At 38.0% G+C, this 15,942-nt stretch overlaps 1 protein-coding gene across 1 annotated transcript in view; it reads right to left on the reverse strand.

Moving 5' to 3' along the window:
• Positions 1-3,507: 3,507 nt before the first annotated feature.
• luzp2 (leucine zipper protein 2) overlaps positions 3,508-15,942 on the reverse strand; it is a 139,436-nt gene continuing 127,001 nt past the window's right edge. Inside the window, exons 12-13 of the mRNA XM_062433566.1 lie at positions 11,802-11,876; positions 3,508-3,618 (exon numbers count right to left, since the gene is read on the reverse strand). Coding sequence (XP_062289550.1) covers positions 3,508-3,618; positions 11,802-11,876 — 186 coding nt within the window. The remainder of the gene's footprint in view (positions 3,619-11,801; positions 11,877-15,942) is intronic.

Raw genomic sequence — 15,942 nt, forward strand, 5'->3', positions numbered from 1 at the left:
AAGAGATCTGGACACAGCGTTGGAGGCAGGGCCCGGTTAATCTCTATGAAAGTTGTTCAGTATCGAATGAATAATTGGTAAAAATGGCATAAAAAAAGCCACTTCCTGCTGTAAAGACATTGCCTGGATGAAAACATACTGCACACACTATGGGCCACATGCACCCACGGAGCATGCTCACTAGAGACTTTCACCAGCTGAGGTAGCTGACTTCTATTTTAGCCCCTTAATGGATTAGAATCTGATACTGAAACTTTCACATTATAACACAAAACTTATTACATTATGAGATAAGTTTCACATTTTAATGTAACAAGTTTCATGTTATAAAGTGATACTGAACCTTTTTTTTTCTTTTTCTAGTGTGGCAGCGATACGCTTCTGTATTTAAGCAAGGTTTGTGATGCTCCAAAAAATTTTTTTATTTTTTATTTTTAGATGTTTCTTTCACAATGTATGTCTATGGGAAAAGGTCTTTTTGGGCCAGTGTGCATCACGTGATGTAATTGCTAACTTCTATGTCAAATTTGCTTCAAAGCCTTGTGCTGTTCCTATATCAACTTCTCTTTATACATCCATGATCTACACATACAACCCAACAACTGCCATCACATTTTGATTTAAATGTCGATTTTGATTTGATTTAAATAAGTCTGATTGGTGCCCCCCCCCCCCCAACTGAGCATCGCCTACTTCAAACCAGCAAGAAAAATAACAGGTGTTTGTATGACAATTGTTTTGTGTGTGACTGGCTCCCTTAGGTCTCTCTTGTTAAACTTCCATGATACCTCCTGACTAAATAAAGCTTAAGAAACTAAAAAGAATGCAGTGTAGTTCAGCAAAATGTCCACTGCCTTCTTTTCATACCCATTACTTATTGTGCAAAGGAAACCACTATATTTTTTTACTAGTTGTTGGGGTTGTAACAACATGTGTCTCCTGAACAGAAATAGCTAATTACACCAAAATGAACTGTATTATCTTTATAATAGGCAGTGTTTTGTACTCACACTAACCACAAACCATTTTCCTTTTGGCCTGGTGCATTTGAAGACAGGTTTGTGTAATTGTCCTCAGAAATATACATGATTTCCACAAGCAGTGAATGGGTGGCAGTAAAATGAAGATGGCACACAAAAGCCCATGCTGTCACTTTGATCAAATCCCAAGCCTGTGTACTTCATAGCGAGCTTGACCATCTTTCTTCTTTCCTATCGCTCCGGCCGCTTGCAGCTCTGAGGTTTAATGGCAGCATTTCCAAGATTCGCCATGGGTCTCCAAATCCTGGCGACAGGCCCTTTTGTTTGCTTCTCAGCAAGATGTACACCCAACCTGGAGGAAGCACTCAAACCTGCAAAAAAAGATGGATTATGGCCCTAAAATAGAGCCGTGCATCTGCCATGTAACATTTTCCAGCCTGGACACTCTTGGATCCAGTGACCGCACCAAATGTCACATGAAGGGGATGCTGTGACAACCAAGCTGCTTTAACCAGTCACTTTCAAAACTCAAAGGGGAAGAACAGAAATATTTCACAGTCAACTGTGGAGTTAAAACAGATGACAGAAGAATGCCTCCGAAAATTTGGATCATGGTTTGAAATAAAGATGGCACAATATAATATACATACTGGCATAATATGGTAGATCCTTAATGACACCCTCACAGCTTAGCTGGTGACTGAGGGGTATTTAGTGCTCATAAAACAAGGTGGAAATATTATATATGCTGTTTTTTGTTCACTTATATACTTAATCTGTGTAAATTTGACTGCAGGTTTGTTTTTGGATTCTGTGTTTGTTCACCTTTGTTTATTGTTCGACTGCACAGACTCAGACTGATATCAGAGCCCCCCCCCGACAACTCCAGCTCCTTCTGTTTGCTCCACTTTATGTACATTCACGAAATCAAAACCATTTTAACTCACACGGTTGCATGTGCCTTTTTGTGCCGCCCAGAACTAATTTGCATCCCCTCACGTCTTAAATACACTTCCACTTCTCACACAGTTTGAACACACTTTCACAGTCATCTCTTTGCCCTTGACGTTCTAATATTGTTGCATTTCTGGGCAGTAAACATCAGATGTTGTGCTGTTTTCTATGGAAAATGTCCTTGAAATCAATGTGGCAGCTACATGAATTTAAATAGAGCTCAATAAAACTTGACTTTATGGGGACAATTGTATTCCAGTAAGTTGAATAACTTAGTTTCATGGTACTCTTTTTGGACAACTGCACATCAAACCAAGGCTGTGTTTGGTTGGTGTCAACCAATACAAAAATGTACAGTGAACAAATTTGGATACAGCTTTCGGGGATCAAATAAGACTTCAGAAAAACCATAAAGTAATAATATATTGCCCAGGAACTTGTTTATGAAGATTCTCAGTCATCCAGGTCACAGAATATTTAGATGTACTCAGTAAAAAGCAGCTGGATTAGGAGAGCAAGGACAAAAAAGGAGGTCAGATCACACAATTATTCAACATAAATTAACTTTGAGAATTGTGTGATGAATATTTCTACTTTTGGGAAATTTAGCTCCGACTTCACGCAAGTGTCAAATGCTTCTCTGGTTCCAGTAGTACACAGTGACTTTGTTATTCATATTCATAATGCGTGATTGCTCTTTGCACAGTGCAACCTTTTCCTCCTCTGATCACAAACATACTCACTCATTTCTTTCCCACAAATAACCATTTATTCTTCACACATTTACTGAAAATTACAGTTTATTGAAAGGACACAGAAAGGTCAGATAACACAGATACATGTAGCTAGGAGTTACTACTCAGTGCATGGCACATTCTCAGGGAGACGACCCATTGTGAGTCTTTGGCTCTTTGCCTCTGGAATGTTAAAGGCAGAAAGAGTGCTGAAATATTAAATGTTGAACAGTTGGCCAGCCAACTTGAGCCTCTATGTTTCAAAATGTGGAGGAGTAAATAAACCTTGCTACAATGAGTGACAAACAATAGTCTAAGTTGGGTAGTAGTAATAGTAGTAGTAGTAGAAGTAGTAGGAGTATTTTTTTAATCTTTGTCAATTGATATACTCATCACAGGATACAGTGTCAAACCTCACTAGTGCAAAGGGATTTTTCTAGAAAGATCACACATTTAGAAAGCAGTGTCCTCACTCAGAATAAAACTCAGATAAGTAAACAACAAATGAACAATCATGAAACAAGTTACCAGTGCCATTGCTACCTTTTAAAAAGAATTTCTAGAATGCATGCCATTTTACTATGGAGGTTTTCAGATGACAAATTTGTTGACAATTCCAGTGTCTCAGCTTTTGCAAACAATGCTGATATGCGTATGTGTAGCTGTGAATGTGTGTGTGTGTGTGTTTGTGTGTGACTGTGTATGTGTGTGTGTGGGTGTCTGGGTATGTGAGCGTGTGGGCGCACATATGTTTTTTTTGTGAGAATGAAAGTGTGTGCTCTTAGAAAGATCCTTCAGGCAATGCAGAAGCTCTGCATTTTGGATGATATGCCGTCCGCTCAGTTGTATTTTTGTGGCTTTGTCTTTTTGCTGCTGCTGCCTCCTTCTGCCTCCTCGCTGCCGTCTGAGGGCTTTGTGTTGAATTTTCCAGTCTGCGCTTGGCTCCTTTGCTGTTAGGTTCAGAAGATAAAGATTCATAATGAGCAAGACTGATACAATAATATTCAACAGCAGACATGTGGTGGTCTGTAATTTGAGCAGGAAATGTTCTTAAATATCTCTGGGATTCAAAGGAAGTACTTAGGCATTTCAAATAATATAATATTTATTACTAGTGTTTCATTACCAACACTATAATCACTGTCATTACTACTGTGCAATAATCAGACACTTTATAATTCCTCTCCACTCCTTGTTCTTATTACACAAACCCCATTTTGATAGTTGGTGCAGCGTATATGAAGGAGTTGACTTCAGAGGACAGATTGATATTGGCTGCTATTTATCAGTTTGTCCAATGTCATTGAATACCATGTGTGAGTTTTACATTTTCACATAAGTGTCACATTTTACAGAATAACTTAACACCCTGTTTTAGCTTGAACATGCAGCCATATGTTGGGAGTGAATATGTGGGAGTGTGGAGTAAGGCAAACTATAACTGTAATGTTTACTCGATCATCAGAAAATGCATCGATTCAACTGTTTTTCATAATCAAATAATTGTTCTAGTAACCTTTTAAGCGAAAAAGTGCTTAAAGCTTTTCAAATGTGAGAATGTGAAGCTCCTCTGTGTCATACATGATAGCAAACTCAATATCTTTGGATTTTGATCGTTTGATAGGACAAAAAAAGACATGTGAAGACGCTGCCTTGAGCTTTAAGAAATAATAACAAGCAATTTTCTCTATTTTCTGGCATTTATAAACAAAACAATTAATCAGTGGAGAATCGATGGCACCCCTTGGCAAATAGCATGTTTTGGTGATTTTTAACTCAAAGATGTAAAAAACAACCTCAAGGGTTTTGAAAAAACACATTTCCTGCAAACCGTAATGCATAAATACTTTTTATATGATAGAATGAACAAAATAAAAACATCATCTGTGGTGAGTGCAAAAGTTTGGCCAACCTAAGAGTTTATAAATCTCAAACTCCTAATAAGGTCTCAGCTGGTACAGGTTTCATAGCTTTACAAACACTCTCACTCTTCAAACCTTTGTGTGAACACCCAGCAACCAGGGGTTCGTCTAAGGAGCTGTGTAAGACTGAAAATGAAAGTTATTGATGCCAACAATGGAGGGGGAGGCTACATGAATATAGTGAGGTGTTGTCAGCTTGTTTTCACAGTGTGAGATATAATTAAGAGATGGCAGTTTAGGGCAACTGTGGAGGACATGTTGAGCTCTGGAAGATCAAGAAAACTCTTGGAGAGAACAGCTCACATGCTGGTCAGAAGGGAAAATCAAAAAACCCATTTGACTACAAAAAAAAAAAAAACCTGCAAGAAGAATTTGCAGACTCAGGTGTGGCGGTGCACTGTCCCACTGTGCAGCGATGATTGCGCAAACAAGACCTGCATGGAAGAGTCAGCAGAAGAAAAACTTACCTGCATCCTCATCACAAAAATCCAACATCAGACATATTCAACAGAACATCTACAGAAGCCTGATGTTTTTCGGAAATAAGTAGGGTGGACTGATGTAGTTAAAAAAAGAAAAAATAGAATACTTCAATACTACAATCAGCAAAGGTATGTTTGGAGAAAATAAGGAGCAGCATTTCATGAAAAGAACACCTTGCCAACTGGTAAGCATGTGGGTGGGTGTATCACGCTTTGGGGTTGTGTTGCAGCCACTGGCACAAGAAAGCATTACACGTGTGAAGGGAAAAATGGATTCAACTAAATCCCAGCAAACACTGGAAGCAAACATCATACCACCTGTAAAAAGCTGAGGCTGAAAAGAAGACAGCTTCTACAACAGGATAATGATCCTAAACATACCTCCAAATCCACCACGGACTACCTCAAGATATGCAAGCTGAAGCTTTTGTAATGGCCCTCATGGTCTCCCTGACTTAAACATAATTGAAAATATGTGGGTAGTTCTTAAAAGAGCCATGCATGCAAGACAGCCCAAGAAAATTACAGAACTAGAAGGCTTTTGAAGGACTTTTAATTGACTACAAAAAGCATTTGCAAAGCTTTTATATCTGCCAGAGGGAGTCTTACTAAGTAGGGTACCCAAACTTTTGCACATGCCACCAATGTTTTTATTTGTCTAAATTTCAGGTTAAGGTATAAAAAAGTATCTGTACATTAATGTTTGCAGAACATATTGTGTTATTTTAAATATCCTACAGAGGATGTGTTCACATCTTTTCAATAAAAAAGAAATCACCAAAATATGTGGTCTAGAGGTTCCAAAACGTTTGCATACAATTGTAAATAGGGGATAATGAAAATAATTGTTAGTTGCAGCCCTAAAGGAAACGATGATGGTCACTGGAAAAGGGAAAAACACACCAGGGAAATAATGATGTGACTGTACATATGATTTACTAAAAAATTTGTGGTAAAAATATCACTTTAACTCAATTATCTATCACAGTGTGAGTAAATACTGTAAACACTAGCAGTATGTGGTTATTAACAGCATATCTTTGTTCTTTTGAGATCAGAGTTTATCCCTGCAGTGCACTCCTGCAGTAGATTTCCCCATTGATCCAGTTCGTTTGATATACAGTATGTGCCGGTGACTGCCTGACCACATGACTTAAAAGTTGATTAGGACCACTCAAGTGCACCACTGAACGATTCACTGTCCATGAAAATTAGATTTTGGGATTCTGGGGGCTGCAAAAGATTAACAGTTTGTGTACTCCTCATTTAGGCAAAACCGAGGCTGTATTTCTGGGATGAGTTTGGATGAGCCTTTGAAATACAGCATTCTTGTCAAACTTAGATCAGCAACTTGGCCTGGGTGATATCTTCTGAAATCATGACTAATTATCACATTTACCATGATAACATTTTGTGAAATAATACTTAATTCAATACAGCTGTGCACAAGAATCTCCACGTCTTGGGGCGTTCTACTACAAATGTGAAAGAGAAGTTGTATAAAGCCTTTTGTGGAGCTGTGTGATTTTTTTTTTCAAATTCAAATTGAGTCAATTACATATTGGCTCATGCTTTTAAGCACATTTCCAAGCTTCAAATGTATTTTCTTCCATTTTAAACACAGTAATTTGTGCCAGACTCTGGCGCTGCCAGTACACGGGTGACCTGCACTTATTAGTGTGCCTGAATGCATCCAGTGTAGACTCGGAGGGAGGGCTGAAGCTGCTGCTCTGCTACCGTGCTGCTTATTCTACACCGCCTGTGTTGACACTCTGTCACACTGAATGTCCACTGTTACATTTCAGTGTTTATGGCTAACCTGACTCTGCTCTGACGACCAGCTCACGTGCCTCTCCTGAGCACAGACGCACCATCTATCTAAAAAATTCACTTTTTTTTCTGTATCTTGTTGACTAAAGCCAAAATATGCCCATATGACCGACATGACATGTTGTTCTGCTCCTGCCCCCAGCTGCTTTTACCCCAACATTTGTCTCTTTTGTCCATCAGACTTACAGTAGACTGGACACGTCTGGTTGAATACACTGTTAAAAACTACTAGGTGGAACAATACTGACAGTGTTTCATGAAATGAACTGGTTGTGTGCTCTGGCCTGTAGGGTTAGATTTGTTTTTGTACTTGAAAAAGGTAGCAGCCTGTATAAAGTGATGAATTTATCGAACGCATCGGCGTGACTGAAGTTAGGTCATTTAGCGAGTTGCAATATTGATTTTTTGGTAACTTTTCAATTGATTTCTCAGCTCTAAAGGCTACAGAACCCCTGCTGGCTTTCATCCTCGGCATAGAGGGAAGGACTTACACTTGGGACGCAGAAGGAATGCAATTAACTACCTGGTGGGACAGAAAACCAGCAGTTCTCAGGGTTTTGAAGAACAGTGAGAACAGCAGCAGTCTGTTGACAGTTCAGTGGCATGTTGAAACACAATGCACTATAATAGTTATGTGTTAATGTTATTTTCACAATTTCTCTTTAATATGTTAAAGAAAAACAATCACTGGGCTCCAATGTATTATTTTATTGGGATGCAAGTTTCTTTGCTATTCTGAATAATTTAAAACATTTTTTTTGACATGGCAGTTTAAATACTGCACACAGACACAATAAACCGATTCTCCAAGCAAAGCATCTGTTTGGTGTTTACCAATGTCACTTTGGAGAATACCTTAAGGCTCGCTGGCTGCTTGCAAATTATTGAGTTACAGATCATTCTGCATAGCAGCGGGTTACAGTTCTACCACTTGGCTTGAAGCAAAATAAACAGAAAAGAGGCAACATGCAGCTATACACTTATCCAATCACTTTCAGGGGAGCATGAAAGTAAACTTTGTGTTTGACCTCATCATCTGGCAGTTGTATTATTACAAAATACTGAGCAGTGGATTTTTAACTGAAGTACATGTATGTGTGTGACTGGTACTCAATAACTCTCACTTCATTCTGCAGGCAAACTTGATCTCTTCCTTAATGCACTCATGTGGCTTCATGCCAACCTCTGTTCACACCCACTTTAACGTGGGCTTGAGATTCTTCTTTTTTTTTCTTAAGGATTTTTTGTGCAAGGGTGGGTTTTTGTCAGTAGGAGCTCTGCTAATGTCAGCGGTCAGGCTGATTAAAAAAAAATAAGTGCACAGTATATCTAATGAATGTTTCTGCTATTGCAACATATGTCAAATCTGACCTTGTATTGACTTATTGTACATTGTGTTGTGTCACTGGCATGGATGGAGAGAAATCTTTACAGATACCTTTGTTTTCTAATAAAATGAGCTGAGATTACTTTTCATAGAGAGGCTTTATATCAATATATACACAGTCTATAAAATACAAAGATAGTCCAGAAACATGTAGAGGTATAAAATGAAATAAAGTACAGCTAAAATTACCTTTTTTTGTTATGGATGAAAAAATCTTGTCGATAACATCAGGGGGAAGGTGGGCGCACACTTCCTGCTTTACTAGCAAATCAGGCAGAACGTGTAATTATCTTCCTCAGGAAATGTTAGCAACTGGACACAAATGCCACCGTTATTCTAAAACTCAATAACAAATGAGCAGGTTCTTGTTCTGATAATGTCGCCATCGGTAAAACAACTATTTTAACAATGCTAGAGCTGACAGAGAGCTGACAGACTACTTGTTCTTTTTTAAATAGTAATGATAATAATAATAATAATGATGATAATTTGAACAATTATTATACATTATTTTGGGGAACTGCATGCTGGGTACATACATTGTTGTTTTCCCCTTCTCACATTCACTCTTTTGTGATTTTTGTATTCCAGCTGTTCTTCCACTTGCACCTTTCCTTTTTTTGATGAATTCAAAATGTTAGAAACAAACAATACTGTTGCCACGGTGCTTCAGAGAGACGCTGTGTTGTTTAAGAATGTCACAGTTTGCTGAAGTGCTTTGGAGTTATAAGGAGAATCTTAATGATGGGCTCTAGCAGATATACCATGCATCTGAACAAATGTTATATAAGTTTAATTGCATGCTGTGTCTACACAATGTATTGACAAACCCAGAACAATGTTATCCCCCCTCCCTCCAATGTTGTTGACATTATAGTTATTCTGGCTGAAAGATCCACTGAGGGTATCCGGTGTTGATCTGTCAGACTGTTGATGTCGAGGCCACATCCGCAAGAGCCTCTTTGTCTGATCAGTCTGCCGGAGGAGACTGAGAGAACAGATGAGGGCTTATTGTACAATACATCTCACCTACAAATACAGCTGTTGCTCTGTATCCTTGTAAAGCTTTCTTTGTGCTGGGAGAATTTGAGAATAGCCTTTTCTTCTGGTAATATTGGAACATAAGGGGAGACAACACTCAGGTTCTCGCTCTCACAAATCGAACATGAGAACACATAATGAAGGCAGAGTAGTGACAGAAATAGGGGGGCACTTTAACGCAGATTGATCCACAGAGACCGGAATGCAAATCATTACTAATCAAATTGTTTACTACACCGTGAATGGCAAGTGCTGTGCACGAGGGATACCAACAGACGAGCAAGCCAAGGGAACTGATGCTACGTTTAGTGCTGCAACACAATCTGAAAATTAGATTATGAAAAAAAATCCCCCTGCACACCTGAGTAGTCTTGTTGACAGGTGTGTTGGTGGAGTGAACACATGTTAAAAAGGAAAAAGGTGAACACCTGCACACTTTCTTCACTTGCTGAACAAAATACAAGAACAAATAAATGCAACGTTTCAATCACTGACCTTCTTTAGGTATACAGTATATCATATTGTATATTTATTGAGCAAGTGAAGACAGTGTGTAAGTGTACAAGTAAATAATGTTTTCTCAACAAAAGGTTGAAGTATAAAAAGTAATAAGCTGGAACATAATTATTTCTCCTTGTCTCTCAACTTTTTTACTGCTCTAATAAAATTATGAAGATTTTAGTTCCCAAATAAAACCCCCTCATCATAAAGGTGGACACGCTTCACTAACGCAGATTGTTTCCATTATATTTTTCTTTTGCTGGTCTGGCATGTTGTGTTGGTACAGTATACTGCTGCACAAGTGCCTGTGGGATTTGCGCTTTAGTAACATATTACATATTGTGTAGGACTATTTCACTATCTGAAGCTGAATACCATTATCTTGTAACGCTTTGAATCGGTGACAGTCCTGTGTTGTATAACATAAGAAAAGCAAGTGTCAGACGCTCTGTCTTGCATAAAAACAAACCAGTGATGTTAAATCTGCCCATTTGTCGAGGTCTCTTTTGAAATATTCCCGCATTCTTGTGCAAATACTCTGTGTACTTAAAAATGGACCACTGCCACTTGGAATGCAAGGCAGTTGCTCAGTTACACAGTATTGCACCGAATTGAAATGAGATGCATTGTTTTGCTGTACCATCTGCCACCTCCAAACAGGTGTGACTCAATTCAATAATATGATGAGGGAGGCAGTTAAGCATAGGCTTTGGCAGGGCTTTGACATTGGCACACTGAATATTAGATTTTAGCAGATTGGTTGCCTTCTTTTTTTTAGGAACGTGATGTAGGAGTTGTACAATGCACTGTATTATCTATTGTACTTTGTTTCACTTCTTTGTGTTTTAATTATTTGCAAACGGAGTTGATTTTGTTTTAGCTGTCTGTGAGTGTTTTTCAAATACATTTTTCTGTAATGTAAAAATATGTTCGGAATAGCAAAAACAGCTTAAAATGACTAATATGTTACAGATGATTAAATCATAGCCTAAGGTAGGTGATATTATATATAATTTGTTCTTATTGTCAACATTTTGTCAAGTATTTTTTTGTGTTGACAAATCTTAATATCTCTGTGCCATAGACCCCCTTGTTGTGCAATAACTATTAAAACAATCAATGAAGCACATATTTGCACATAGTGACATATTCCCATTCATGTAAACATAGACACTGTAATAATGTTAGTTAAAGATACAGTGCCCTGCTCGGTAAGGGAGGTCGCATTTTTGTAAAGTAAAGTAATATTTGGTTTTAGTCTTTTGCAGTGGTGTAAAATACAGTTACTCGAGTGTGTGCTTAAGTACAATGTTGAGGTACTTTTACTTGAATTACCAATTTCAAACTTCAATTTAATACAACTGTATACTTTCACTCTACTACATTTCGGAGGGAAATGTACTTTCTACTCCACTACATTTATTTGACAGCTTTAGTTACTTATTAGAGGAAGATTTGACACAACAGATAATATAGCATGCTTTTCAAATACAACGTATTGTTAAAGATGAAACCAGTTCGCAACCTTTTTGTCTTTTGACATCTTACAAAAAGCAGTGTGTAGTCAGGGTTTCATTTCAGATGTCTATGAGATGTTCAATAAATGTTCAAATGATCCAATATTTCACCAAAAATTTAAAATGAGAGAAACTGAATACTTTTAATTAAGTTGGATTTGTCACACAGGACTTTTACTTGTAATGGAGTATTTTTACATTACTGTATTGGTACTTTTACTTAGACAAAATACCTGACCAGTTCTTCCACTAATGTTCTTTTTTATTGGATTACTTGATTGTGAGAAACATATAAAAACACCAGCCTTATCCTGTAAGACAGTTGCGTTGCTTAAGTAATATATCATTTGTTTAGGGGTGGAAACCATGAAAGGACTGACAACACTGCAGTGAAAAGAATACATTTACAATGTTTGCACCCGTTATTTACATATAGATTCAAGTGAAACTCACCTGCTGTGCCTCTGGTAGCTTTTTACTGTCTGCGGCCGATTCCTCCGTCTGATTCTGGAAGCAGTTGCCCCCCGTCTATGGGAGGAGATGGAAATTATTTCAGAATGCATGCTGGGACAGTGTTTATTCAATGAAAACACATGAGATGAATAGACTTACTCATAATAATGATAATAATAAGAAAAACAACTTTATTTTTATTTTTCAAAACAAAGCAACAAAGGGCTGTATATGTTTGAAACAAGATTAAACATTTCAGGACTGAGGCAAACAGACAATTAAAATGATACAAATATAAAATGGAATAAGATCAACAATAATAACGATAAAAAAGACAACAGTAATATAGTCGTTGGAAATAAAACTGTGCTAGGATTAATATAAGGCTTTTTAAAACAGATATCTTTTGGGAAGTGATTTAAGAAGATGTCACTGATCCTGCAAGTCTCACATTCTTGGGCAGGGAGAGCTGAGGGACCATGACTGCAGAACCTTTAGTCCTGAGCTGGGACTTAGAAACAGCAGAGCCCTGCCAGACGATGTGAGGTCGTGCTCTGGCTCATAGGGGAGCAGCAATTTAGAAGTGAAGCTGGGAGCTGAACCATGAACTGCTTTAGATGTGATCAGTAAAATCTTAAAATCAATCCTGATACTTACTGGTAATCAGTGAAGGGAGGCTAAAATGGGGCTCATGTGATCTTGACTTCTAGTATTTGTTAAAAGCTGGGCAGCTGCATTTTATAAGTAATCTAACCATGATTAAATAAAAGCATGGATGACCTTCTCGAGATCAGGCCAAGAGAAAAAAGACCTGATGTTTGAGATCCTTGATAAAAGAAATATGAATAAAATTTGTAATTTGTTTTTCAAATGAAAGGTTAATATTTGTAGGCAGTGGTCCAAGATGTTTCTGTAATATGGGGATGTACTTTTGAGGACCAGAGAATTATTTCTTTTTTTTTTCATTTATTTATTTTCATATAGAACAACAAGGGACCCAGGATGGAGCCTTGTGGAACACCAAACGTCCGAGGGGCCAGAGAAGAGGAGGCATTTCCCATGACTACTGGGAAGGTTCTGTTTGATAAATTGGAACAATCTAGAGCAATCTCCCTGCAGAGCTCAAATCAAGATGACTTTACATCTAACCAGCATCAGCTGTAGGTAAAAAGTCATTTGTTACTTTCATGAAAGACGTTTCGGTGCTATGACGTGCGTGAAAACCTGACTGACATGTGTCTCAGTCTTCTCCAGGTGAAAAGAGGAAGAGGAGTAGAAAAGGAGACCCTCTCCTCATGCTTGTGGCTAGCTTGTTGGTGAGTGACCTCCTCCAGATTGCAGACAACAGAGGTGTTAAAACCAGGAGGAAGGTGGATTCACAGGCAGCCACATCTTCACCGCATATTAACATTTTTAGAGCATCCAACTCGGTTCATACAGCGGCTAACACTCCAGCAAGCACCCGACAGTCCTTGCATGGATTCGGCTTGCTGGCAAATACCTCCTTATGGGCCGTGCGGGAGGAGGGAATCTGTTCCCACTTTGGATTGGACAACTCCATAATCAACAGTCTATCCTGTTGCAACCCGTCACTCAAGTGCAAACTGCATGACGAAGCAAACAAAGTCTCAAGGTAAGAACCTGATCCTTATACCAATGATATTAATAATATTCTATTGACTTCTTCAATATTCTTCAATTCTATCAATATTCATATGTGTACTGGACCAGAAATTATATTTGAAGTGATTAAATAATCAGTCGATTAAACATTTTTCTATTAAACATTTATTGTAGTAATTTTATGAAGCAAAAATGCTAAACATCAGCTGCTTCCAGCCGCTCAAATGTGAGGATACACTGCTTTTCTCATTTTCACACTATCATTGTAAACTGAATACCCTTGGGTTTTGGACTGTTGGTCGGAAAAAAACAAGCAATTTGAAGATGTCCCCTTGGGCACCTGGAACATGTGATGGGCATTTTTCAGTATTTCTGTCATTTTAAAGACTAAATAGTCAATCGTGAAATAATGAATGCTGGAAAAAAAATCATTCATTGTGGCCCTGTGGGATATGTTTCCTTTTGAAGAATTGTACATATGGCTTCAAGCAATGTCAAGACATTTCCATTCTGGAGCCATTTTGCTCCAATGTAACTTTGCTGCCATCACTATACTTTGTCACGACAAAGTCTGTTTAACCTTTAGTTGAATTGCGAATGACCTACTTGAAACACCGACTGAACGTAAGAATATCTGGATGCACCTAACCACAAGCAGGATGTGAATGGAGGTGAACGCCTAGATACTTCATATAACACTGTGAGACAATCCCAAACCTAATGCATTTTACATGAAATATATATTTCAAGTGTGACATCTGTGTAGGAAAAGCAAAACATTCCCTGGATTGCCACAAATCTATCGCATTTAATTTTCAAACTGAAGCACAGTCTGCAAGTTATACGCACTCATACAAACTGTCTCTCCTCATTTCCCTCTCAGCCTACAGGGAGAGGAGGACATGGGAGGATGTGGAGGCACTCACGAGCAAACACAGAATCTGAGTCTCTATTTCAAATACTGTACGTCTCTTCTTATCTGTATCAGAATGCGTCTCCCTCTTGCTGCAGGATTTTTTTACATACTTGCCAAAATTATATAATCAATTATGGGACACCAGCGAACATTGTTTTTGGCACGATTTCATTTAGGAAGAATCTCTTTGACACATTTTCCACCGAGGGTAATTTCCTCTCTGGGTGGCATCCATCCACACTCCCCTGTCTCCAGTGGTCTATCAACTTGTAGCTGTAATACTTCTTGATAGCCACTCATCAAAAATCCTTACGGACCTGTTTCACTTTCCCTGCATTCTTCAAATCCCCTTGGTTTTGACAGGGTTTGAGATACTCATTCAAAGCTTTCCTGATAGCTGGCTGCTCACAGTTGCCTGGATCCTTGACAAGCAAGTATGTGACTCCAAGGTACCAAAAGTCCTTCACAGAAAAATCTGAGTAGAAGAGGCCAGTGCTTCTTTCTCTCCTCCCTCAATAACTGCTTTCAAAGTGCATGCGTGGCACTCAGCTCCCAAAAATGAAATTCCTCATTGTAAAACTATATTTGCACTTAAGAAAACTGTTTTTTGAAGTTCTATTGTTACTGCCTGTGCCCCAAAACGTTGCCCCGTTGTGAAGGGAGGACTGCTTTCACAAAGTTTGATCCATTATTATACAAACTTTATTTTTAATCCTTCAAACCCTCCCAGCTTAGACCCTCCATCAGTCCTTGGTGATCCATTAAGAAAACTCAGCTCTTTCATGATGAAATCTTTGATTTTTGCTCCACTTAATCATAATCTCCTGTACCCAAAAAAAATATTTTTCTACATTTCTGTCTTGACTGAAACTCAACAGTTAATGTTAATGTGTAATATTAGAACAAGTAGCTAAAAATGTATGTTGCAACGCCATTGGTCATATTTCAAAACACAAAGATTTATGCAACACAAACTTTTGGCCAACTTTGGAAATAAGCTGCATTAATTTCCCTTCAAAGATGCTTGTGTGGTATGTGCAGCTTCATCATATTTAATATATTGGTCATGTTTCAGGTGGTTTCAAAGTAATGTATATTTTTTGACTGTCATCATTGTCTTTGAATCTAACATAGCTGCACACAGTAGATTGCTTTTGTCATTACTGGGGTTTATGAATGTATTTATTTTTCCTCATCATCATTAAGTGTCCAAGATTATGGCTCAGTTTAATATAACTAAGGAGGTTTCTCTTTCACTGTATTTTACTCCAGTTTCTTGCACGTTAAATGTGTTTACATTGCTGTTCTGCCTCCTCTTCCTGTGATGTTAGCCCTTACCAATGCAAATATGGCTAATCATGAGACTGAATTAAGTTGGCAAATTTAAAAAAACATTAATCATCGCCCCTTTATTAATTGATTGAATTGCAGGTTACTTTTGTTAGTACTAGTGGGATCAATGTAATCCTTTAGTAATGTGCAAGAAGAACTGATTCAATCCAAAATATATTTCAGCAATTTGCAATTTGAATCAAATAAATGAACTAAAGCACGTGTATGATTAAACTTGTGACAGTTCTTGTATAAAGTTTTCCCATTAAT

This window comes from Scomber scombrus, chromosome 1, assembly GCF_963691925.1.
Source record: "Scomber scombrus chromosome 1, fScoSco1.1, whole genome shotgun sequence".
NCBI lineage: Eukaryota > Metazoa > Chordata > Actinopteri > Scombriformes > Scombridae > Scomber > Scomber scombrus.